At 36.1% G+C, this 27,989-nt stretch overlaps 1 protein-coding gene across 1 annotated transcript; it reads left to right on the top strand.

Moving 5' to 3' along the window:
- Nucleotides 1-288: 288 nt before the first annotated feature.
- Nucleotides 289-27,117, top strand: LOC136807485 (fibrillin-2-like). Its single transcript, XM_067064068.1, has 38 exons — nt 289-601; nt 914-1,062; nt 1,519-1,536; nt 1,806-1,995; nt 2,220-2,546; nt 2,702-2,830; nt 3,141-3,266; nt 3,839-3,958; nt 4,195-4,317; nt 5,057-5,179; nt 5,394-7,733; nt 8,127-8,621; nt 8,843-9,712; nt 10,140-10,748; nt 11,604-11,732; nt 11,879-11,997; nt 12,334-12,392; nt 13,510-13,652; nt 13,955-14,065; nt 14,604-14,726; nt 15,258-15,380; nt 15,637-15,938; nt 16,219-16,287; nt 16,624-16,774; nt 17,074-17,217; nt 17,629-17,919; nt 18,296-18,368; nt 18,539-18,668; nt 20,552-20,601; nt 21,270-21,384; nt 21,666-21,775; nt 22,371-22,476; nt 24,457-24,686; nt 24,957-25,020; nt 25,271-25,386; nt 25,770-25,896; nt 26,225-26,344; nt 26,581-27,117. Exons 1-38 carry the CDS (start codon nt 544-546, stop codon nt 26,674-26,676), a joined length of 8,778 nt encoding a protein of 2,925 aa, XP_066920169.1. The 5' UTR covers nt 289-543; the 3' UTR covers nt 26,677-27,117.
- Nucleotides 27,118-27,989: the final 872 nt, after the last annotated feature.

Genomic DNA, 27,989 nt, shown 5'->3' with positions numbered 1-27,989 from the left:
CCACAATAGAAAATGATTTTGATATCGAAAAGAACGTTTTCGTAAAGACAATTGCGGTCATGCGCACACTAAGAAAATGATCTTCACTTGAAATAAAAAATTTTAAATCACCTTTTCTTTTCAGTGCTCTTTCTTTATACTAGTTTTAATATTGCATAAGAATAAGAAATTTTCTTTCATTCCATAATTTGGAGATTAATGAATATTTTCATCGAATTCGATCGAGACCAACGCAACTTAGACTTTTATCTTCGAGTGTTCTTAGTGACAAGATGAATTTAGATTCTCAGTCGGTTTAAGTCCAACTTATTCTTAGTTGGTTTGGCTTACCTAGATTTAATTTAGGTCGAAGCTCTATCTGCTATACTTAATTATATACCAAACTGCTATACCTAATTATGTAATAATATTTTAATAAAGGTTTCTGGGTAAATTTTAACGTATTCTGAGTATCTGTAAATAGAATCAAATGTTTTTGTTAATTTGAAAGCTAATTCGAAAATGCTTTAATTATTTTACCGTTGAATCAACAAATGGATTAAGATGGTCGTCTTTTTGTATGGGTTGTTTATGATAGCTGTGCTAATACAAAACGTTAACGGTAAGTTAATTATCTTATAGAATAATTGCTGGCAGCAACTTTTGTCATCAAATTTTTCGATTGTTCCTTTACTGTTCTTTTATGATCAGGGACGTTGTTTCTAGCTTGGTCTGTGATAGCTTGAAAGACTGTTGTGAATTCCTGAATTTAGGACGATAACTAAATAATGTAGATATTCAAATATTCGCTGTAGATACTGGTAGATAATCTGCCCTTGGGATCGATAAGTAAAAGGTCAAAATTGTGAATTCCTTCCTTGCGTCGAAGAAATTCTTCATTGACAGTTTCTTTATAAACAAACAATATTTATAGGACAATGCGCCAGTGTGCTTACACGTACAGAATGGGCTGGCCAAATCAAATCACCTGACTATCCTTCATATCGGAAAAGTTTAGATTGCCGATGGATTATCATGGTCTCCCTTGGAAATACTGTCAATATTCAATTCAGTGATTTCTCTGTAGGTTTCTTTCATACTTTAAGGCTTGGGGACACGAGAAGTTTTTTTCGCGTTGGTGCAATGCAACATGCTCCATCCCAGCAACCTGAAATACTTTCTCGTGTCTCCACCCCATTCTTCTTTCTACCAATAAAAGTGAAATCGACAACACTTTTAATAACATTTTGTCTGTCTCTCACTTTTGTCCCTTGGACAACGGAGCAAAATTGATTCTAAATCAGCTAAATGTGCGTGTCTTTTGGGTATTTCCCTCACTTTTTGTCCCATGTGTTGCTGGGATGGAGCATGTTGCATTGCACCAACGCTAAAAAAACTTCTGTTGTCCCCAAGCCTTACAACTCTCTTCTGTTTCAATAATGACTTATTATTCTTGGCATCAACGGGTTTTCTTCAATCATTTCAACTAAGTCCAATAATTCTTTTGGTTTATCATATTCTTTATTTATTTTTTTTTAGATGGCGAAACCAGGCCAGGTAAGCTAACTGCTATTTACGTACGTTCAACAACTTTTCCACCTGACACTTCTAGTCACAATTCACAGTTTCTTACCTAGTCGAAACAATAGTTTTTGTCCTTTCGCTAAATTACCAATAAAGGAATAAAGGTTAGTCGAATCTTCAAGATAGTTTTGCTTTAAAAAAGCTTTGATCATTACGAAAGGCTTTGATCATTACGCCAGAAATAATAAAGATTCCATTAGGGAAAAGAAACGGCATGTTTGATTATTCAATTTCCATATCAGACATTTGCAGATGATTGTAGCGATGCCACCGATTTTGTTGAAATCTTTGATGGCAACACAACCATTAGTCCTTTGAAAGGAAAATTTTGCGGTGGCAAAAAAACTCCTGTCGTCTCTTCGTCAAATATGCTGCTTATTCGAATGAAAACTGAAGAAGAAAATCACCGTGGTTTCCTTCTTGATTTTAATGGTATTTAATTTATACTATTTCTTTGTTATTTCTTTTAAAGTCGAAATTAATGTCCTTCGAATTCGATTCGTAACAAATTAAAAACGTAGAAAAGTTCTTGTGACGGAATATACTTCAGACAATTATGCCTTATTTTTTATTCTGTGTGAAGATTTTGTAAAGAATAAGATCTGGTGACAAACTTGATGGACATTTTTCGAACCACTTATTGTTTCTTCTTGTAGGGAATTGCAACCGTGAGGTGACAGAGTATGAAGGTGTCATTCAAACACCCAATTACCCAAACAAATATCCCCGTTTAACAACCTGTTTATGGAAAATCGACTTTGGTGTCGGCATGGATGTCCAAATGGAATTTCTTGATTTCAATGTTGAAGATACGTGTTCATATGATTATGCTACTGTCATTGCTGGTGGACTGCAACCGAAAGTTTACTGTGGGTTCACATTGCCGCCTGGTGAATCTGTCGAAGCTGGTGGCATGAGTGTTGGTTTCGTTTCTGATGACGATACAGAGTTGAATGGTTTTGCTATCAAGTATAAAGCAACAGGTTTGTCGAAAGGTTTAGCAAAAAAATATCATTCTTTGGCTTCATGTTCAGGATTCGAGTGAATTTCGAAGTAATTTTTGCAGGTCAAATGAACACTTTGAAAAAATAAAATACATAATTACATTGGCTTGATTGGCTTTTTTCGCTTTTTTTAGATCGTAACGAATGCATTCTTGGACATAATTGTCATAGCAACGCTACATGCTCTAATACGATTGGTTCATACAATTGTTTGTGTAAAGCGAGTTACCGTGGAGACGGAAAATCTTGCGATTGGTATCGAGGTACGCCGAATTTTACTTCTTGGTTTGTCCATTAGTGTAGAAATTCTTTAACATACAGATTAAATTTAGCCTGCGGTCATCTTCTAAAACCTTCTAAAAGATTAAGCGCTCTTAGGCTGATGTCGGTAGGCTGGCGATTGGCTGCTGGTATCATCTGACGAATTTTTGCTCTTTATATACTACCTGCGATTTTTAAAGGTTTTTATGCTGGATTTAATGGAGAATGAAGCGACTCGCATACACAAGTATTCTTAATAAAAGTTATCCCTCTACCCGTAACCTGCTTATCTGTTCTTTCTTAATTTTGCAGAGTTTAATGAATGCTTGAACGAAACAATCCATCAATGTCACGAACATGCAAACTGCGTGGATACACGAGAAGAATTCTATTGTCAATGTAAAGAGGGCTTTAAAGGAGATGGAAAACAATGCACTGGTACGTAGTGTATTTTTGCAGACGAGTTATTTCCAAGGTTAAAAAAGCCAGTAGGAAAGGTTGAATTTCGAATGGAGACGAAATCAGTGGGACTGAAATTCCTGAAATTCCAGGGTATTTTCCCACCTGGGACGAAATTTTTCAGTGGGACTGTGACACAGGGGCATTACTTCATTCGTTTTGATAGATTTAGACCTAGTATCAATCTCGCCCTTCGCTCGTACAGACGAGTCTTTATGTTATTAAGTCCTTACATTAGGCTTGGATAGTGGCAGTAGTCGGACATTTGTTTTGAACTATTTCCATCATTTGATTTTTACCACTGATTTAATCGTATATTTTTTCTTTGGATTGTTTTGCTAAATTTTGGGTTCGGTTGTTAAACATTTTGCATCGAAAAGGTGGATTCCAGTCTTCATCGAAAGATTTCTTTATATCATTTTTTTATCACTTAAAAAAAGCAATCACTGTTATCGGTACTTTGGGTGTACAACTACTTCATCGTGTATTCAAACAAAGATAAGATATTAATTTCAACATTTAACAATCTGTCTTCATCCCCCCATTTGTAGACATCAATGAATGCAAGGAAGCGAATGATTGTCACGACAAAGCCACGTGTTCAAACACTATTGGTTCTTATCAATGCCAATGTTTGGAAGTCTACGTTGGTGATGGAAAAACTTGTGTTGGTAAGGAAGACCTTCCTACTTTAACCTTTTCTGGTCAGGGAAACCATTGTATTAACTGCTACTCGTACTCACTGCTTTTCCAAATAGATGCGAGTGGAGTTGGTTGCGTCTAAGGTAAACTAAGTCATACTGGATTAAGTTCTACTGGTTAATTGTACATCCATCCTACTCTTGTATTCAGTTTTCCGACAAATGTTCAAGTATTTCTAGTAACTTCTTCAAATTCATTATTATAGATCGCGATGAGTGTGTGCTTGGTTTATTTACATGTGATTCAAACGCGCAATGCATTAATACTGAAGGAGCTTATACCTGTAAATGTTTACCAGGTTTCCAAGGTGACGGGAAATCGTGCTACGGTAAGATTCTCTTTTGTTCGATTATTTGTTTTGTTATTGTTGCATTGCACGTTAGACAGGAAAGTGATATGTAACAAGATTGTGCCTAATGGGACATACTACTCGATTAGAGATTTAGAGAAAGAGGGAGAAAGTTATAAGTTTATAAACATCCATAAAGGATGGCAGAATCCATGCACTTGTCACACCAAGCATCAATCACCACGCCAACCAAGAACACCTTGTTCACACGCTCACTTTACACACTATCTTCCAAACATGCATGTACAGACACACTAAACTAAAAAAATCTGCATGTTATTTGGAGCATGGTCTCTCATCTTTCTAGATGAGAATGAATGCAAAAGATTTGATAATAATTGTCATGTCAATTCAACTTGCAAAAATACTTATGGATCATATGATTGTTCTTGTAACCATGGTTTCATGGGTAATGGAACACACTGTAAAGGTTGGTATCCAGTCTCTTTTTTTCCTGTTCATTGTTTGCATGGCTTTTATAGTAAAACACTTTTCTGAACCTTTCGCATGCTCTTCGCATGATATATACCTAGTGAAAGTAGTGGCAGAACATTTAAAACAACTCTACTCAGAGTTCTAAGCACCTAGTCGAATTAAAATGTAAATATAACAATGCATACAGACCTATACTACTGAAGATTATTTCCTCGGTAATTACGACCTGTATAGATATTCTGACGAATCAAGTACGATAATAATTTGTCCACACTTCGCTTAGACGTGGACGAATGTTTGGAAAACAAAGACAACTGTCACGCGGATGCCACATGCAACAATACTATTGGCTCGTTTACTTGCTCCTGTAAAATTGGATACTCGGGGAATGGAACATTCTGTCAAGGTTTGATGTCAAAAATCTAGTATTGTTTGCAACAGGATTGATTCTGAACTTAGATTATCCAGTCTATTGTTGTTTATTTCTCACGAGGGTGATTTCCATCAATGCTCTATAACTTCTTCAATTTTGTCATTTTTTTATCCATACACAAAACAAACACACAAACATACACACCATGTCTAACAAATGGACTACCTCTTCTCTGTTTCGTTCAAAGATATTAACGAATGTTCCAGTGAAACACATCAATGCCATTCCAATGCTACATGTACAAATACAATTGGGAGTCATGTTTGCCAATGTTTACCGGGCTTTTCTGGTGACGGAATCAATTGTCAGGATATCAACGAATGCCGAGATAAAGAACTAAATACATGTCATCAGAACGCGAAGTGTACAAACACGGTTGGCAACCATACTTGTGATTGTTTATTCGGTTACCAAGGAGATGGCTACTGGTGCGAAGACATCAACGAATGCTTGGATGGTCACCCCTGTGATTCGAACGCGCTTTGTGTGAACGCGGTCGGCACGTATTTCTGCACGTGCAAATCAGGTTTCCGTGGTAACGGTTATTCGTGTCGTGATATCGACGAATGTGACCTGGGTCGGGATGATTGTCACGAGAAGGCCATTTGTAATAACACTTTCGGTTCCTACAACTGCACATGCGTAGAAGGTTATGAGGGGAATGGAAAAGATTGTCAAGATTTGAATGAATGCTTATCTCCAGAAACTAACGATTGTCATCAATATGCATCTTGCATCAATCAGGTTGGAGCTTATGATTGCCGATGCATCGAAGGAACAACTGGAGATGGTTTCCAATGCCAAGATTTGAATGAATGCGAAAATGGAATGTCCAAATGTCATTCGAATGCAACTTGTCGAAATTTTGTCGGTAATTATTCTTGTACATGTAACCATGGTTACCAAGGGACTGGGTTCGAGTGTAATGATATCGATGAATGTTTATCGATTGTTAATAATAATTGTGACGTCAACGCGCAATGCATCAATCACCCTGGACATTATTCGTGTAAATGTTTTCAAGGTTTCCATGGTGATGGTTTCAATTGTACAGATTTGGACGAGTGTAATTTACAGACCGACCAATGTCATTCAAACGCAACTTGTATAAACGGTTTCGGAAATTATTCATGCCAGTGCTTGACTGGTTATCGTGGGGATGGATTTGTTTGCGATGAAATTGATGAATGTTTCGAAGGAATTGATGATTGTCATTCGAATGCGCAATGTCAGAATACGGAAGGATCGTTTCGTTGCTCATGTTTACCAGGGTATCAAGGCAATGGAACTTTCTGTCAAGACATCGATGAGTGTTTAGAGCAAGTCGATAATTGTCATACCAACGCGGAATGCATCAACGCGATTGGCTCATTTAGTTGCCAATGTTTAACTGGTTTCTATGGAAACGGCACGTGGTGTAATGACGTCAATGAATGTTTGGAAAAGCGAGACGACTGTCACGCCCATTCTCGATGTACCAATCTATTTGGAAGTTTTCAATGTGATTGTTTATCGGGTTATCGAGGCAACGGTACATTTTGTGAGGACGTCGATGAGTGCTTAAAATCTATTGATAGATGCCATACGAACGCCACGTGCTCAAACATTAAGGGCAACTATACTTGCAAATGTAAGCCAGGCTTTATTGGGGACGGTTTCGAATGTTTTGATCAAAATGAATGTTTGAATGACTCATTGAATGAATGCCATCAATATGCTGAATGTACAAACAGAATCGGTAACTACAGTTGTGAATGTCGCAAAGGATTCCTTGGCAATGGTTTTGAATGTTTTGATTTGGACGAATGTCTTTCAGATTTGACCAATAATTGCAGTCGAAAAGCAGATTGTCAAAACACCATTGGAACATATTCTTGTCAATGCTTACCAGGTTACCAAGGGAACGGATTTGAATGTTATGACATTAATGAATGTCTCGATGATTCGTTAAATGATTGCCACGTTAATGCTATCTGTTCGAACATGCCTGGAACTTTTAATTGCTCTTGCTTACAAGGTTTTTCTGGGAATGGAACCTCCTGTATTGATATCGACGAATGTCTGTCAGAGCCTTGCGATCCAGATGCAGTTTGCTTCAACACGAATGGCTCGTTTGCATGCCATTGCAACCCTGGCTTTTTGGGGAATGGCTTCACTTGCTATGATATAAACGAATGCAACCATATGAAACTTAATAATTGTTCTGAGCATTCGCATTGTTCAAATTCAAATGGTAGTTATTCATGTCAATGTTTTGATCTCCAAGGTGATGGCTTTGTTTGTGAGGATATCAACGAGTGTTTCAACCAACCATGTGATCAATTTGCTCGATGTACCAATACATTCGGTAATTTCACTTGTGAATGTTTATCGGGATATCGAGGCGATGGCTTCCAATGTACGGAGATAGACGAATGTTTAGAAGGTCTAGATGATTGTCATGACAACGCCACATGCTCGAATCTGAATGGAACGTTTGGTTGTCAATGTCAACAAGGTTTTCATGGAAACGGAACCTTTTGTCAAGGTGAGGTTTCTTTCATTTCTTTCGTTTGTTTTTTTGCCCGTTTTGTTGTTGTTGGAAGTTTTTTGCGAGTGGATTTTGAGAATTTTTCCGTGTTGTTTTTTCGCTTAGCTTTCAATGGTTTTAAGTTTCTGTTTTTTCTTTTCTTTAGTTCACGATGCGCTCGCTTATATATCACGTGACTTGAAGAAGAAAAACAATGGACCTCGAAAATCACTTGCAAAAATCTTCCAACAACTTTTGTATAGCTTCTCGTCCCTTCCATCTACTCTCATTTTTGTAACTTTGTTTTTATGAAATATAATATTTTATCTCAGTTTGTCATGTCATCTGCGTTCATAAAGCTAAATTATAAAAACCAAACTTTCTTGTCAGTCGGTCATTTCTTTGCTCTAGACGTTGATGAATGTTTATTACAAACGTTCGATTGTCACCTTGATGCCACGTGTCACAATCTGATTGGCTCATATTCCTGCACGTGTAACAAGGGTCTTATGGGAGACGGAAAGTATTGTGAAGATGTCAATGAATGTCTGACGTCATCAACAAATAATTGTGATAGTAACGCCATATGCACCAATCAGTATTCATCATATAAATGCGCATGCGCAGAAGGATATGTTGGTAACGGAACTTTTTGTGAAGATTTGAATGAATGTTTAAACACCTCGACCCATAATTGTCACCCAGATGCACAATGTGTGAATGAGCAAGGCACTTTCTCTTGTCATTGTTTACAAGGGTTTCTGGGTAATGGCACGCAATGCATTGACGAAGATGAATGCTTGGTTAGAGAACCATGCCATAAAGATGCTTGGTGTTTGAACACATACGGTTCTTTTGTGTGCACCTGTCGTCAAGGTTACCATGGTAACTCAACGCATTGCCAAGGTATCTTATCACATCCATAAATTCATACATTTAAAAAATCTGAAATAATCTATAAATACATTGTCTGGTTATTACTTCATTCATACACGCATTCTAAAGTAGGGCGCTTTTAGATGTGCTTTCATTCACCTATCACACACAACCACACACGTATTCTAACAGACGGTTCCCCTCTCAGCGGGGGACTTGTCGAGAACATTCTCCCATCTCTCTATTGACAGATATCGATGAATGTTCAAGAAACAATTCCGTGTGTGACCACAATGCATTCTGTACCAACACCAAAGGTTCATTTTTATGTTCGTGTAACCATGGTTATTCAGGGGATGGTTTCATTTGCCTTGATATAAATGAATGTCAGAGCAACCAACACGATTGTCATCCAGAAGCTTATTGTTTGAACGGAAACGGCTCTTTTGAATGTTTTTGTAAACATCCACAGTTTATAGGAAATGGCACACAATGTGATGATTTTAATGAATGTTCAAACGCCAAAGACAATAATTGCCACACTGATGCTCAATGCATCAATACTTATGGTTCATATAATTGCTCATGTTTACCAGGTTACCTTGGTAACGGAACTGTTTGCGAGGATAAAAATGAATGCCTAACAAACGATCATATATGTAATCATAATGCTGTCTGTTTGAACAATAAAGGTTCCTACGGTTGCAAATGTTTACCTGGTTTCCTAGGTAACGGTTTCGAATGTTCCGATTTTGACGAATGCGTAACTAAGCAACATGATTGCCATGACAACGCTTCATGCACCAATACGAACGGTTCATTTAATTGTCGATGTAATAAAGGTTTCTATGGAAACGGAACACATTGTTTTGATCAAGATGAATGTCTTTTGCGGTTGGATGATTGCCATGACAACGCAACTTGCTTTAACACCCATGGTTCATTTGTGTGTGAATGCAACCGCGGGTTTACCGGTGATGGTCAAAACTTATGTAATGACCAAGACGAATGTTTGCTAACAACAGCTAATTGCCATAGTAACGCGTCGTGTATCAATACGATTGGTTCTTTTCAATGTACATGTCATCCTGGGTTCCAGGGAAATGGAACTTTGTGTGAAGGTGAGAATTAGGAGTTAGATAAGCCTTTTTTGGATTTTAGTTTTAGATGATAAGATGTTTAGCTTTTATTTGTATTCATGATATGCACCGTTTCAATGTCTTCCGAGGACCCAACCGCTGATTGGTTGTAAGTGACGTGAAATCAATCAATATGTCACTTTCAACCAATCAGCTGTTTGGCCCGTGGAAGACATTGCAATGTTACATATCATGAAAAGTATTTTTCCATTAAAATAAACAAAGGACGGCTATTTAGTAGAGTCAATTGCCTGTTCACAAGGTGTGGTTGGAAGGAAGGTTATCAAATGCCTTTTTACTACAGCATAATCTTTTCACACCACCTTGTCGGTGGCTGCTACTAAGCAGTGATTTTAAATGTTTCCTAAATTGCCCCTTATGTTAAAAAGCAACTTTTTCTTTGTTTTAGATATCAACGAATGCTTACTCGAAATAGACGATTGCCATCCGAATGCCACGTGCTTGAACAATGAAGGTTTCTACACATGTCATTGTCAAACTGGTCTCTATGGCAACGGAACTTCGTGTTTTGATTTTGATGAATGTTTATATGACACGCACCGTTGTCATGCACAAGCGCAATGCATTAATACGTATTTTCATTACAACTGCAAGTGTAAAGAGGGCTTTAGTGGTGATGGATTCGAATGTATTGATGTGAATGAATGTTTGGGAGAAAATGAATGTGATCAGAATGCCACGTGTTCGAATACGATTGGTTCATACGACTGCAAATGTTTTGATGGCTTCTATGGCAACGGGAAAGAATGTTTTGACCGAGATGAATGTTTCTTGAGGATCGATAAATGCTCGGTCAATGCATCATGTGTGAATGCCATCGGTTCATACAAATGTGTCTGCAACCAAGGTTTATCTGGTGGTGGTTTCACTTGTTTTGATATCAACGAATGTTTGGTGCCCAATATCTGTCATCCACAAGCCACCTGCAAAAATACTTATTCGTCATACTCGTGTCATTGTAATGATGGTTACCAAGGAAACGGGACACACTGTGAAGGTGAGTGAATTGGTTACCAAGCCTCTTACACCGTTTTTAAAAGTGTCTTTGATTCTAATTTGCTAAAGGATTATTATCCAAAAGGACCTGTGAAGACAGCAGTGTCGCACACCCATTCGATGGATATGGTTTCCGTCTGTTTTGATAAAAAATCTGAAAGATCTCTAAAAAAGTACAAGGGTTTCAAGAAATTATGAAAGAAGAGTTGGAGATGTTAAAATCTCAAACACCTCAAAATACCAATTACTTTGAATTGCAAAACTTCTCTCTTTGAAAATGTTAAGCATGTAGCCGGTGGTATAAAAATAGATGGACAAAAAGCAATTTGTACTAGTAATCGTATGGTTTGGAGTGCAATTAACGATTAATCACGAGTAACAAAGGAGAAAATAGTAATTTGCACGAGTCCGAAGGACGAGTGCAAATTACGGTATTTTCTCCTTTGTTACGAGTGATTAATCGTTAATTGCATGACAAAACATACGATTCCGAGGTAATCGTCAGTAAATACATTCGAAAACCTCCTTTTTTTCTTTTGTTTGAAAAGAAAACATTGCAGTGTAATTTTTCTTTGTTTTCAATTAAAAGAAGCTATTGTAACGTAAAATTTCTTTGTTCTTTTTTATATTGAAGAAAAAAAATGTCTTTGTTTTTTATTATATAGTAAAAAAAAGTCTCTGACACAGGACTTTGGGGAGAAAAGAATAAGTGGACAAAAGTGTCCCCCCGCCGAAGAGTGCAAAAAGTGGTAATAGTGCAATTAACGATTAATTGCACTCCTCTAAACCAATCAGATTCGAGTAATTTTGCACGGCTGACGATTAACTTAAAAAATATAGTCTCTCGTTTTTTCAGATATAAACGAATGTGAAGATGAGAAGATGAATGTCTGCAACAAAGATCGGGGCCAATGCACCAACATCGAAGGCGCTTTCAAATGTCATTGTTTGTACCCGTTCATTGGTGATGGAATCAATTGCGACAGTAAGTTCTCCTTCATTTATATCCTTTATCTCTAAACACTCTTCCAGAGAGCGCTTTTGGATCTTCCTTTCTCTTAAAGTTCGCTCTACTTTTTGAAACTCGGGTCTAATAAACAAATACTCATAGATCAGTGATTTCTTTCTTAGAAATGCAAGAAACCCAATACAACGTAATGATGTCGTTTGCTGGTCAAACATGGAATGATCAAATGTTAGATGAATCTTCTGAACAGTTCCAAAATATGGCTCAAATCATTCAAACTCAGGTATATTTTAATTTAAAGAATCTTACCCACGAACTTTCAGATTTATTGCACTCGCTGAGAGATATGGTCTGTGTTAGTTTTTAATACAACATGCTATGTTTTTGTAAATTTCTTATTTTCGTGGCTTGGTTGGTTTAATTTTAGATTGTGTTTTAGATTCCCAAGAGGGAATTAGGGGAATTTTTGAAAAAGTTTTATATTTAGCGGATGTCGAAGTAAATTCAGTTTTCGGGAAGGAAAAGATAATTTGATCGAAACCACCAGAGTCACCTAACATCCTTGCCGCCAAACTAAGTTCCATTTAAAGTTAATAACAATTCTGTTGATTTTTTGAAGGTGACTAAACTCTACAATGGTGATGACGGATTCTTAAGATCAAACATCACTCGCCTTATGTAAGTGCACTTTCTCTCTATCTCAGTTTGATGTTTTTGGGCTTCGTTGCATAAACGAATTAAATTTGCGAAAACTGACTTTCTTAAAGAGAATTCTCAAACTATTTTGCTACTTCTACTACTTAGCGGAAGCTTTTGCGGGCAGAAGTTTAAGACTCATCTTCACTTAAGGGCTCTGACCATAGTCAGAAAATTGATTTTAGTATCTGAGCATAAAAGTTATGTTTTAGATTCTTTAACACTTTTAACAAAGAATTGCCTTTATAAATTGCTTTTTAATCAAACCTCTTAAGAGTAATTAAGAACTTAATTGCAAAAATGACGTTATGAACTTTAAAAAGACGTTAATAATATGTTGCATCACCTTCTTTTATAAAAAGTGCTAAGTTTTAATGGGTAATTAACCTTTTTGTTTCGAACTTTTTTCAAACTGTCCGCAAAGAATTGAACTATTGTAAATTTTGCGGAAAATTTTTCTAAAAAGATGTGCCAAAAGTTATGACTGTTTTTTTAAGCAAAATCCAGATGAAAAATTGATGAAAAACCACTATTTTGAAGATTTCGAGACAAGGAAGCATTTACAAAAATTTTCCGCAAAAAGTTTTATTATTCGGTAAAAGATACACCATCTACTGCGAAAGATTTTTCAAAATGTTTTTTCTTCGCCGAAACTAAGCTCTTCAAAGTTGAAATACTCTTCCTCGCAATAAGTCTTCATTTTCTTCTTCATCAAATTTTTCCAATGCAATTTTTGAATTTTCAGATTTAGGAATAGTTTTTCTAACATAAAATGTATAACATGTCATAGTTTTGTTGGTTACATCAGTCAGAAAACACATTTTAAACACAGCAATTATGAAAAATTCACTATGGTCAGGGCCCTTAAGTTTCTGTCCGAGTGCGAAAGTCTTTTTCCGCGAAAAATCCATTTTTTTTTGTCTATATTATTATTGATAAGATATTGCATTTTGATCTGTTTTGATCAAGTTTTGGTAGCAACGATATAACATTTTGAAACATTTGGGAAATTTTTTATCATTGAGAATTTTCCAAATCAAAATCTCTACCCAAGAACGTTCCTACCGTTAAAATATTATCTCACGTTTCTTTCCCTTAGGTTTGGTAGCGTTCGTGCCTCAATAGTCATTGTTCTGAAACTGAATAACGATATTCTGGTGGATAAAATGTTAGCAAGTGCTGTCCGTGGAAAACTTGGAAATCTCAATGTCAAACCTAACACTTTTGAATCAACAAAATTGGGTAACTCTTTTTATTTTGTTCAATATTCATAACAACTATCTCTTCCAAGTTCAAAGGCTTACATGTTAGGGGCTTACGTATTTTTTTCAATAGAAAAGTGTCTAGTGTATTGGGACAACTATCAATGATATATCTAGAGAATCTTGGTTAAGTAAATGTTGTTATTATACACCTGTCAACTGTTTTCATCTACACAATTCTCAAACTCCACTTCGCGTCGTTGAATATCACTTACGTCGAGTTAATAAATCACAATAAAGGCCATGCAATACCTGTTTAAAATTTAATCATTTTCTTCCAAGGGTTTTGTGTGGATGATTGTTCAACCAATGGGATTTGTGTGACCAATTCTTCCGGTGGTGAACACTGCAAATGCCAAGAAGGATTTGAAGGGGATGGAATCGTTTGCATCGGTAAGAACAATTTTTCGCTGTTAACTGCCGCTAAAGGGCTTTTCCAGAAATAGTCCATGCCCCCCCCCCCTGTTGAGGATATCCAGGGGGTTAACGATTTTTGTTCAAAAGTGGATATCCAGGGGGTTAAATATCTACAAGGGAGCGGATATCCAGCGGGTAAAGTGTCTTTTCAAGTAAAAAATACGATATCCAGGGGTAAGCATCTTTATAAGGTGTTTAGAGGATATCCAGGGGGTCTTTACTAATAACGTAGGATAACCAGGGGGTTCGATACTTCGAAAAATCAATATCCTCAACAGTGGGGGTAAAGATTTTTTCTGGAAAATCAATTTCTTTTGCTATTCCACTTTTTCTATATTTTGAACTAATCTTTCCCATTCCAGTTCGAATTTTCAAACTTCAGTTTTGAGTACTCCAATTAGCAGATCATCAACTTCAAAGCGGGCTTATTCGCTAATTGTCATATTTGAAGAGCAACGATTGACCATTTAATATTACACTGCTTTTTTTTTCTTTTTTTTTTCATTCCACCAAGACACGAATGAATGTTTCGTCACCAACGGAGGTTGTCAACAAAAATGTATCAATTTGATTGGAACGTTTAGTTGCGCATGTCATCAAGGTTTCGTCTTGATGGATGATCAACGCTCATGTAAAGGTAAGACTTAATGGATATTTGATTTTACGAATTAATTTTGCATAATTCAAAAGCATCAATGATCGAGCTCATAAATTCTTTTACGATTGATCGTCTCAAACTTATAGCCAATCCCCTATTTCATTATGTCTTTATTCTGATAGCGCCCACAAAAGTTTGTTGCTACGACTGTACCTGCCATGTCCATATCAAGTGAAATAAATGGTGCAGATTGTGATCGTGTTTATACGGCAAATTATTTCACTACATGATTTTCCTATTAGCAGATTCATGTAACATAGTCCCCAATAAATGTCGAGTAAAACTCTGATTGGCTGAGACATGCAAAGATTACCTTATTCTTTGGAACATTTTGATAAAAATATGTTTATGTAAGCATTATTAAGCCAATCAGAGCTTTACTCGACGTTTTTTCGTGGCTTTTTTACATAAATCTGCTAATAGGGAATTTGTGTATCAGCGTTCCACCAAAGCGGTAGAGTCTTTCAATGTATTCTTAAACTTGTTTTCTTAAATTTGCGTTTTGTTTAGTTGAGAGTAACCAATTGACATGGAGTAAATATTGTGCTGAAGAATACACGCAAGGCATCGAATGGGATGAAACTGTGGTCGGACTCACCTTAAGAAAAACATGTCCTAATAATGAGAATAAAGGTACGGATCATCATTCATAGGTGACCATTCATTTGCTATTCCACTACTCAAATCTGACCCGATAAATTTGTGATAACTTTCTCTTAATGATTCAAGGAGCATTCAAAAAGTACGTACGCTCAAGTATACTGTAGGTAAAACTCCCATTGTAGTATCCCTTCATACTTGTACCTTATGGCTTTATCCAATAATAGCCACACTAAATCTAAAGTTTAGTATAAAAACTGAGTATCCCTTTATTTTATGTTTCATTCAGGTATAGCGAAACGTTTTTGCAATAAAACATCCAAATGGCATGCTCCAGATCTCACTGAATGTATCAAAGAAGGGATCATTCAAATCCAAAACCGTTATGCACTGATCAATACCAGTAATGCGATAGATTGGACGTCGATTGAAGATATTCTTTCACAGCTCGTGTATCAGACAGATCCTACATTATTTGTCTTGTATGCAGGAGATGTGTTGACTGTCAAAGATCTCTTCACTGATATTCTATCGCTTTTCACCAAACATCAAAAAGAAAGAGATTTTCAACAAGTTAAAATTTTCTTCAATGTGAGTTTTTTAGTTTGACACTTAAGATACTCTCTTTTTTAAAGGAATATTCGATGATTACATTTTGTTGAGTTTGTCAATTTTTGGAGGAGGACAATTGGGTATGTTATAAGAACGTGTATTTAGAGACTGATTAGGAACAACTCGAAGAAGATTTCAACCTTAATCGGGTCGGACTCAATACACGGAGGGGGGGTATTTTTTTGAGAATCAATCAAAGAAAGGTGTGTGTAAAAAACGACCACAAAGTTTCAAATATTTTTCCTTTACTTTTTTACAGACATTGAACACCTTGTTGAATCACGTGTTTGATCGAGGCAATCACAAAGCCTGGTTTGGAATTCCACAGGTTGGTCGAACTATCAATTTTCTGTTTCTAATATTCTACCAAATCATGGTTTACAACTTCAATCAGAATTGCGTACACGTTTTTTATAGAACAAAATATATAATATAAGAACATAAGGCTTCGATGGCCAAAATGCTAAGAACAAGTTAAGTACATTTTAAGGCTTTGTGGACTCGAAAGGTCGATTTTTTAGGAAAATGGAGAAAATAAAAACATTTTTAGAACATTTTTAGAAAAGTTAAGAACATCCGAAAGCTTCAATGTTCCTTAAAAAAGTGTATTCATTAGGTATTTTGTAATATTGTCTCTTTAATTATGTCTTTAATTATTTCCAAGGGCCCAGCAGAGATGTTCAAATATTTGGATAGTATTCAAGCCATGGCGACATTACTTTCAGATTTCATGATCGACCAAATGGAGACATTCTCAACTACCAATCCTGAGAATATCAATAATTATCAATTGGTTGATGTGGGGTCTGAAATCGGTCAGAATTTATATTTTTTCAAATAGTATTTTATTCCCGTTCAGAGATTACTACATATTATATCATTGTAAATCTTTCTGGACCTGGATCATTCAAAAGGGCCCATTAAACTACTCTTGAAATGAACATAACATTTGAGTAAGATAAGGTCGCGACGTTCTAACCAAAACCAAAACGTATTATTTTATATCGAAAAGAATACATACCTCTTACCCTGAGAAGTTTAAAGCAAATATCATAGACACTAAATTAATAATCCTCATCTTTCACTATCATCATATTACCATTTACAAATCCAGATATGAAGATCAAACTTCTAGAGATGAGAAGGTTCAATGGCATTCAATTGATGCAAGAAAGCGATCATAATTCTTCCAAGTTTTCTGTCATTTACTCCAATCAAATCTTCAAAGAACAAGTAATGGACCTTTTAAAGCAAAAAGGTACGTATTAAAAGTATGAATCTCCGAGAGTTTTTCGATGTCCTACCAGGTCTCATAAAAGAAACCAAGAAGTCGCTCAATTTTGAATTACTCCTAAAACAACCAAAATTGACCAAAAACAGCAAAAATGACCAACTTAACAGTGCTGTAACTTTTTATCTAAAATATATATGAAAATCTGAACACAATTTCATGTCATGAATTTTAAAACAGTAGAAAAAATCTTCAAATTTTCCAAAATCTTTTATTCTTTAGATTATCCTCTTTGGAAATATCTTTCCAACGGTGTATAAGTTTCCAACATAGCATGGATGGGTACTGAATAAGGTATCTGAACTAAAGTATCCACATATTTTTGAGACAGACTTTAATAGACTCAGTTTATTGTAATTATTATCAACCAAAATTCAGGGTCATATAAACCGATCGGTTGTTGGGCGGACTACAATCGCCACGCCGCCGACGTCTCCTTGGAAACCAAACACTCCACGCTACAAGACAATTACCTCATCCGTACTGACGCGATTGAGAAATGCGGTGCCGTAGCTTACGACAAGAAATTCAACGTCTTTGCCCTACACGACGGAGGTGCATGTGCCGCTGGACCGTTATTACATCAAACGTATAAGCAAGATGGGAAAGCCAGCAATTGTGCGTTTGGTAAAGGTGGCGCTTTTGCCAATGACGTGTATGAGATTACAAGTACGAACGAGTTCTTTTTTTCACAACAATACCCCAAATCTTCTTCCTTTTGTTTTCGCTAAGAATTTTCAATGTTGAGGTAGAATAGCCGCAGATGGAATTTACGCTATCACACTTTACTCTTTTTCTTTCCTGCAACGCAAAACAAAAAAAGGAGTGGCATCAAAAAGCCAAAGAAAAAACAGTGAAGGAGAAAGACGAATGTTGTGTATTGAAAGTAAGAGGAAGTCCTCAGGCTCTACTTCAAGAAAGTTTGTAAGAAGAACCACACGAGCGGTTGAAGAACCTTGTGTCTAACTGTATTGATTGTTTCGTTGAGGTCGATAGACCTGTGAAGTACACATCTAAAATTTAAAATTTAAAATTTGATTTTTAGAGTTCTACACTGGAATCCTGACAATTTCTTTCTACCAAGTTGGCCATCTCATGAAACAACTTCTTCCCGATTCGTAAGCTATCAATGAACGCGAACTTCAAGTTTAAGTTCTTTATTAGTTTCCAACGCACTTTATTCAAACTACATCTAGCTCAAAAACTGCTGCAAACCATTAATATTTCATTACTTCAAAAAGTTCTATAATATATTATCAAAATTGAGATTTTTGGATTCGTATTTCAGGACGTTCCCTCCATCAGCGTCCACCAATACACATTATGGAGAATTGATTACCACCTCTATTCTCAAATATCCATCATCCAAACATTCGGGAGATAATAAAGGTCAAGTTCGTATCAAACCCACTCAAAAGGTAGATTTTAGAGTAACGCTTTGTCGTGATCAGGCAAAAAGGACACTCCTTGTTTTTTTAAGAAACTTATTTGCTTAGTTCGGTGTTTTTTACACTTTTGGCAAAAACGTGACATTAAATTTTCTAAAAAACGGTTTTTCTTGAATAAAATGAATTTGAACGAGCATTTTGGGATGAAATCTTCCAAAAAGGTGTAACGCACGAGCTTAGAACTTTTGGTTTTGGTCCCAGGAGCGAAGAAGGATCCAATATTCCAAAATATTAGATTTTAAGAACTTTGGAATTATGAGAGTTAGGTGGTTCTTGAATTGATTCTGATGGTCTGAACTTGTTGCATGATCTCTATATTTTATGAAACAATGATGAAGAGCACTTTTGGATCCAAAATTCCATCCGAAAAACATCACTGAACTTGAACAATTATAAAAGATGCATTTCATCGTTAAAATGGACTGATTACAATCTAAAATTAATCAAAAGTCACTTCTACTTAACTTTAAAACATTCTTAGATACCAAAAGGTGCGGTTTCGCGAGCGTTTTGGGATTAAAAATTTCATTTTAAAGTGGTGAACCTACCCCAACCCACCCCAACCCCAACTTGTCGCAAAATGGAATTATTAATCCTTCGGGGCTCTATCTGAGCTTATTTTAGGTCATTAACGTAACGACATATCATGCATAACGTAAAAAATCAGTTTAGAGCACTGTAGGATATTTCATTCCAGACTAAGACGCTCATTTCGGATAAGGCAAAGTATGTTACTTTCATAAAGGATTTGATAATCCTTAGATGCTCTATTCTAGTGGGAAATCTTATTTTCGTGTTCTTAAGAGCCCAAACCTTCCAAATAGTTTAATTTGAACTACTTAATATCAAATAAACATACTACAATCCTCAGTTAAAAAAGGCTTGAACTCAAAGAAAAATTAGGAATAGGTGATCCAAAACTGCTCCCAGCTGGAAGATGTTTTATTTAGGAATAGAAAGTACATAAATACTCCATCCTGCCAAATTTCAGTTCTAAAGCCCCATTAGATCAAAAGTTATTGCTCATGGAATCCATAATCCATTTGCATTATGGAATCGTTTAATCCTAACGTGCTCCTAACTTTAAGAAGTTATAAGTACTGGTTTAGTTTCTCTAGAAGGCTCGGGAAAAATGGAATGGAATCTTCAATCCTTTGCCGATTCCCCTGATATTATATTAAGAAAAGGTGTATTTTGTATTTATTTTAAAACTTGTTTTAAAAAACTTCACGTTTTTGCCAAAAGTGTAAAAAACACCGACTTAGAAGTAGTTTAATATGCTAAACGACTAATTAAAACATAAAGCAGAAAATAATGTAAAGGAAAAATGGTTGATATTATTCCGTAACAACACCCCCTTCTCCACAGACCCACTCTGGGAACCCTTCCCACTGGAAAAATTTGCCAAAATATCGCCCCCGGTGGAAAATTATCCTTCAATTTTTGTCCCCACTGAAAGTAATCAAATAAATCAATCCTCACTGCAGCATATCTACCATTTTTCCCATCCCCACTGAATTTTCTGACTCGAAAACAAAAGAATTGAAATCCCCGGTCATAAAAAAACATGAGAATATTAATCCCCATCGAGTTTCAGTCCGTTATTCTTATCTCCACGAGCTGAAAGAATCCTACCGGGTCTGCGAGAAGGGGGTATGTAACAATTATCGTATTGACATATAACACTCTAACCACTGTAGTACATGGATTATAAACGATTCCGGTCTAGCTTCTAGTGTTGTAAGACGAAATCACTTAAACTATTTTCAATCCATTTTTTACTATCAAAGATCCCACAAAGGATCATACATTTGATTGGTTGAGATTCTACGTCATGTTATTTTCTGTTATAGAATGCTTATATTCATGGTATAACTTGCTTCAAAGTTAGCTATACCAACGGGTAAGTTTCTCAAATTTACATGGAATCTCCATATATGATTGTGCTTGGGGGCTGTTCACATAGTACGTACGCACTAAAATGTCGAAAATTGAGTACCCCCTGCCCCTGTACGCAAGTGTAAGCAATTAGCTATACCCCCTGGTAAGTACGTACTTTTTCATTCAACCCCCCCCCCCCCCCCCCCTCGGTTGAAGAAAATTTCGAATTCAAATCGTTTGGTTCGGACCTTTATTTCATTCATGAAACTCAATGTTTATTAAGAAACATTTTTCTTTTCCTTGATACGTATAAGACGCGTAAAAGTCGACAAAAAAGGGGCTATGAACAAATTTTCTTTGCGTACGTACATTTTCCTTTGACCCTTCCCCTCCCCCTGTACGCAAGCATACGCTTTTGAGAAGAGCCCCCCCCCCCTTAGTGCGTACGTACTATGTGGACGGCCCCTTGTCCATCTTCCAATTTTGCTGGGATTGTTTAAGTATCCTTCCTGTTTATCCATGCTCCATGTAATCTCCTGGATGAGATAGGATTTATGGATATATTTACAGAATAGTTTGAGCTACGTAGGCGAGGAAAATATTTTTATGGTCAATGAGCAATATTGGAGGGTCAAATATGGGTTAAAAATTAACGACTTTTTCAAAATGATAATGTGCTCTCTTTTTCAGGAGTATCGAAGTACAGGATGAGACATGTGAAACTCGTAAAGTGGACGGTATCGTGGAATGTGTTTGTCAAACCATGGCTCACTATCTCATTGTTTACAACTACACCAACGTTAAGGTAGAAAAAGTTTCTGAATTCTCACACGTCCTCACCCTTCAAAACCTGAGTGACTTTTTTATGCATTCAAAATTAGCCAATATACCGAGTCCAAGATGGTTTAAGACTATAGACTCCCAACCACCTGATTTAAAAGGGTATAGACAGGATGCCTTATGAATAAAGTATAAAATACCTTTGAGAAAATATTTGAGGGACTACTGGTGTTGTAATCGTTCAAAGTTAGCTAGTCAACTTTGCATGAAATTTATTTTCTGATAGACATTCATTTCTTTATACAGCCGGTCGCACAAGCAGTCAAAGAGGATGTATACAATGTTTTGATATATATCAGTTATGGTATCAACTGTTTTTGTATCATCTGGTCCCTCCTCATACATTTCTATCACAAGTAAGTCAGTGTTGAATCTATTCTACAGTTGCCATTACTGTCTTGTTCTTGGATGTGAGTTTCATAAGTGATAATAAAACACTAAAGTAAGCGAGGCTTAAAAAAGAATGATTTCTTAAGACTTTTTCAGTACATCTAGTTCTGTAACCTGGTGTCATATAAATCGCTTCTATTTATGACATATTTCTTTAGAACACCCCCTTCTCACAGACCCGGTAGGATTTTTTCAGAAAGCGGGGATAAAAACATCGGACTGAAACTCGATGAGGATTGATATTCCAATAATTTTTATGGCTGGGGATTTCAATTCTTTTTTTTTTTTCAAGTCAGAATATTCAGTGGGGACTGGAAAAAAGCATTACATTTTGTAGTGAGGATTGTTTTGTTTTTTATTATTTCCAGTGGGGACAAAAATTGTAGGATAATTTTCCACCGGGGACGATATTTTGGACAATTTTTCCAGTGGGAAAGGTTCCCGTGGGTCTGTGAGAAGGGGGTGTGTTAGAGTTATTGGCATTAAGCTTCATGAGTCTCCATTTGTTTATTTCTGTTGTTTTTTTAGATTTAATGAAATGACTTTTGTTATACTTTACAGAACAAATCAAGCCTCCATCCTTCTCCATTCCAACCTGTCTTTCGTCATTCTGTGCACCGAAACCATTTACGTCTTCGGTATTTCCACCGACATCAACTTTGATAAAGTAAGCAGCCTCTTTTACTTACAGAACTTTATTGTTCTGTTATGTTATACAAGTGGCCCCTGGGGGAGACAACGGCTCAGCTGCCTAAAAGCTGATTCATTATTCTATGGCCAGCCACTTAAAAAATTAGTCACTAGTCATAGCTTTCACTAAATGCCCCAAATGAAAGGTCATGTCATGCACTTATAAAGCTTTTAATGCTTTAAAGATTGAAACATAAAAAATAATCAGGAATAATTAATTGATTTGATTATTGATTGATTTAATTATTGATTGATTGATTGATTGATTCTCTATTGCTACTTTGCCTAATAAATAATAGTCAAGAGGATACTGCGGATAAAATTTATCAAAAAGTTCTGCGCTATCTTAAATAGGGCGAAATAGAAACCAATCCTAGCCAAGACTCGGACTCCACTCGCCTACGCTGTGATTGCACTTCTCAAGCAAAATCTTTTATGCTGTTGGTCAAAAGAAAAATAAAGGAATGCCTTTGTGGTCCATTCAGACGTACAGTCGAGAAAAGTTGAAATGCGCCTAATTTTTCTTAAAGTGCATAGTACTTTTTCATGATGCAATCTTTTCTCCAAGCTGAAAGGATTGAATCCATTAAGATGATCGCAGCACAGACAATGAAGAGACGTGCCTTCAGGAAGCTAGACTTTTTGAGTTTATAGCTATATACTTTCACTTTATGGTGTTTCTGTATGACTGTCTGTCCTAGTCTAACCACCGTTAAATGCCTTCGGGAAGGTCCCTCCTAACTTGGAAAGCCAGAATTGGAGCTATTTCACCAAACCACTGGAGCGTAAGTTATTTTAGGCTATCACAACTGCATGAAAAAGTTGAACGTGCGCATGTAAAGTTAAACGAATGTAAACAAACTTTTTTCAGGTTTTTGAAATAGATTTACCACACTGAAAAACAGTGAAAACACTCTAAGTGAGGTAAATCTATTTTGAAGACCAAAAGAAAAAGTTTGTTTACATTCAATTTTACATATTTATACAGTATTCAACTTTTTTGTACTTTGGCGATATCTTGTTTTACTAAGTTAAGAAGGACTTTCTCGAGTTACGACCATATGATGGTATTTAAAGCTCAAGAAGCTCTATAATAAAATAACAGACAAAAAAATCACAGTTTGAACAAAAATATCAAATGTACATTTGAAAAATTGAGCAAATTTCTTTAAAGATTCCAGAAAGAAAATTGAAATCATTGCTGAAGTGAACTTCTGACTAAATTACAGTAGTTAGTATTCAGTTTCAAAGACAAGAAACAAAATTTGACATACAAAACACTTTTCCAGTCAAATAATGAGCTCATCATCATAACCAGTCTCTGCCATTTTGTTTGTTTTGATTTGCACAAGTAATATTGTATAATTCGTGTTATATCATACACTGTTATAATTTGCATTTATAACACTCGCTTCAGCTATTCAAAGCTAAATCGAAACTTATAAATTGTAATATGTAAAATGGTAATAGCATATAACATATAATATATGTATACTACCGTCCCGGAAAAACCCGAACATTTACGGAATAGGCTAACTACGGATATGCTTACGCGACAACAACAACAACAACAAAACAATTCGCAAAATTTCAAGATTCCAGTCCAATATCTATGCGTGAAGCTATGAGTGCCTCCTCGTCGCTACGCTCCTGCGGGGGCTATTATTATTATTGTTATTATTATAACTGAATTCTTTAGATGAGGTTTCGAGTGTTCAAAGCTCCTCCGTTTTCTTAAAGTATATGCGCGAAAGGCGATTAAGGTCTGGATATCTTTCAAACAGTCTTTTGATTGTTTTTACTTGTTTCCCGACCATCTATGAAATAATTAGAACGTCGGAAGGAGCTGGAACCTACCAGGAACCCTGAATTAAGGCGCTGACACCTTAAACTACTGGGTCATTGTAATTTAAAAAGATTGGCTTTTGAGCATGTCCTGAATTCTTTGGTTCACTAGGTACATTGCAAATGGATAATCATTGTGTTCCAATTTTTCTTGGCATCTCTCTTCACTTGGTTCCTCACACTCAGTTGGCAATCATACCATCGTCTCAATGACGTCATCAAACAAACCTACCGAAGAAGGCGTGGTACCTACATCCTGTTTGGTTACGGTTACGCTGTTTTGTTGACGCTCATCTCCATGGCAATATTTTATAAAGATTTTGGAAACCTTTCGCATGGAATGTAAGACTGTAGTTTTCATGCCTTGCCTTGTTAACCCCGGCTTCTTTCTTTCTTAGTTACATAAGTGAGGAAAATGTTCAGTTCAAATCAGATTTTGTATACCCCTGTCTCAATGACACGGTGAGAATGTTTTAATCATATGGATAAAAAGAAGTTTCTTAGAATGCGAAATGGGTTTGGGTTTACAGATGTTTACAGGTAAAAAAATGCAGTAAGGTATCGCAAACTGTCTGTGTAGTTTTCAATAAAGTGATATGATAATTGTTTTAGGTGTTGGATGAGTCGAACCATCTTGATTTCTGTCTTCATTCCTCCCATCGCCTTGCTGATCATGGTAAGACCTTATCGTTTTGACTTTTTTGCTATGGTGTTTCTGGCTATTTTAGTGGGTAAAATGTATCTTTTTACAGTCAAAAATGATTTAGCGTAACAAACAAAAGGGTGAAGCTTTAAAAAAAGCTAACAAGTCACTCTAATCATTGTGATTGTACTTTTCTCAAAACAGCGAAAATGGACATGAGGCTTTTTTATTTTCCGGCGACGATATTTCAAATTTTCAACGACGGTTTCATTTTCTTTTTCAGTTTTGTGTGGTGATGCTGGGTATGGTGATTGGGATCTATTTCTCACCAAGATCTTCACAAAGTCTTCCTGATTCCAAAACCATGGAGCTTGAAAAAGAAGAGATATACAGCGTTAGGTGAAAAGATTATTTCTTTATCGGGGACTGAATTCTGTAGATACTTGTATAATGTTGATGTTATAGACTCAACATAAGTTGACAATATAGTACCAAAGTTTTCATTGGATATGGGGACCCCATACAGTTGCAAATCCTCTAGCGAATGAAGATACAATGAATGAGTTTTAATGCTAATATATAGTTGGACAATGACTTGTTTTAGATAGATGGGACACCAAATTCTATGGTTCAGTAGGGATTTTAAGAATTCTACTGTCCTCATTTGCCCTGCATTGTCAATAAAGTTTTCTATGGGCAGAGGGTCCCAAGTATGAATACACCTTGAATTTTAGGTTTCTTTGCTACGCATTCTTAACGACAAGCATTCATTTCTCGACTAGGGACAACGTTCGAGCAACAGCCATCATGCTACCAATCTGTATGTTGACCTGGTTGTTCGCAATTCTTCGTGTCACAGAAAATGATGACTTCACAAAATACATGTTCTTCTTTTTCAACACTATACAGGTAGCCATTATGGATTAATTTTTTATAACTCTTCGAAACCTTTGACTGCTATAGCACCCACAAAGAGCTAAAATGATATACCCTTAATGCAGGTCTAAATTATAACATAAAATCTCTCTGAGTCTCATTTATATTTACTCTTTCTCCTTCTTGCTGCTACGTTGGATTATTCCAGAAAAGATTTGTGTACGCTGAGGAGGAAATTTCTGAAATAGTCCATTGTTACAGTTCATCCAATAGATATGAAGATCATGATATGCATGTTGTGACATAGGAGTTTATTAAAAAATCCATTGAAAAATAATTGGGTTATGGTTTCTTTCTTTAGGGTATTGCGTTCCTGACCGTTTATTGCTTTCTGAATAAAGAATTGGCGCAGTATTATTTGGAAAGTGCAGAGACAACTCATATTACATCGCCTCCCTTAGCTACTATCAACATGTTCAAGGTAGGATTCAACTTCTGAACATTATTTATTAACGTGTGTGCTATATATCAGTTCATTATGTTTCCACTGAGTTTTTCTTTTATCTAGATCCTGACTGACAGCATATTTACCGACTTCGGTCCATTTTCTGGATCAAAACTTCAGGTTTTTTCTAAATCGTTCCAGTCACTCTTTCATTTTCATAAGATAAGATATTCTTTACTGTTTAGTGTTCAACCAATGCTTATCTTTTGTAGGCGACAGCGTACAATGGAAACAACTTCAAAAGTAAACGGACTGCCATCCCCGCAGAAGTAATGTATGAACTCAAACAACAAACTGCAAGACAATGAAAGTGAACCCTGCTCCATCTGAAATTGGTAGAATGCGAATGTAGATAATGTTTTCCACATCTTGAAATCTATCTTCAAATTGAATTAACAATCAGGCTAACAAAGAACAAAGACTCTTTTGTTTTTCTGTCGGATACATTAAATGTTGCCGCCATAACCTTGGGTGCTTGATAAAAGAGGAAATTTATTTTCTCAGCTAAAAGATTGGAGAACTCTACACACAACTCGTTTTATAACTTCACATTGATTTAATTTCGGGAAAACAGATGAATATGCCTCAAAAAAAATTTTTTCGGCAACGGGCTTTATTTGTCCAGACATTTTAATCAAAATGACCATGGAAGTGACGTTATGGCAGGATGTTTTTATGTTTTCTCGCAACGTGGTGTTCTTTGTAAATAAAAGTATGCTAGAATAATATATACGGAACTATTCTTGTTATTTTCTTATTTCAGTTCTCTTGAAATATTCAAAATTGCTTTAGGCAATTCTCATGATCCAATTTTCTGAATTTATGATCCTCTACAGGGGAGGGGGACTTCAATATTCTTGATTTTGGAATTTTGAAATAGCAAGAAGATCAGATTTATAAAATAGAGACATTTTGAGGTACCCCCTGCTTGCACCTTCCCGCTACCACAAATCGGTGCTTCAAAAAACTACCGTGGGTATTGCAGCCTATGAATATTACATATCAAACTGTGAAGACAAATCCCGATTTCATTAAAAGCGCACTCAGGGAGAAAAAAGTAACCATGGCAATCATCCTGGATCTTTGATGAAAGCCATACCAATCAAATCCCGGGGAAGGGAGGTCGGGAGTTCTCGGCAAAATAGTCGCCAAGTATATGAGAGCCATAAGGGTCCCTTTTTAAGCCCTTGAAAGTCTCTTAAAGGGGTACGATAAATTAGCAATTTACTCTCTGAAAGGGTCCCAAAATTATGAAATATAAAAAATCAGCTCTCTCGGCAGGGTCATAAAATTTGAAAATCGGAAAAATAGTCTCTCAAAGGGTCGGAGAAACGTCGAAATTCAGTTTCTCAAGGGTTCGATTTTTTTTTTAAGATCACAGCTTTTGTATTTCAAATTACCATCATTTACAATGGGTTAGATCCGCAGCCTTTATCGAAAAGTGAAGCAAGTTTTGGTAGGATTTTCTACCAAAGAAATCACGTGACAACAAGCAATTTCACTGGTTTGAGAGATGCGAAAGCGCTTGTCACCTACTTTTTTTGATCTCTCGATCCAAAAACAATACACCTTTTTCCGGTTAGCCGTCTCGTATAAAAAGTCACCAAAATTTCGAGTAAAC

This window comes from Clytia hemisphaerica, unplaced genomic scaffold (assembly GCF_902728285.1).
Source record: "Clytia hemisphaerica strain Z4C2 unplaced genomic scaffold, Clytia hemisphaerica genome assembly, whole genome shotgun sequence".
Lineage (NCBI taxonomy): Eukaryota > Metazoa > Cnidaria > Hydrozoa > Leptothecata > Clytiidae > Clytia > Clytia hemisphaerica.
This window is presented reverse-complemented; position numbering and strand designations above follow the sequence as displayed.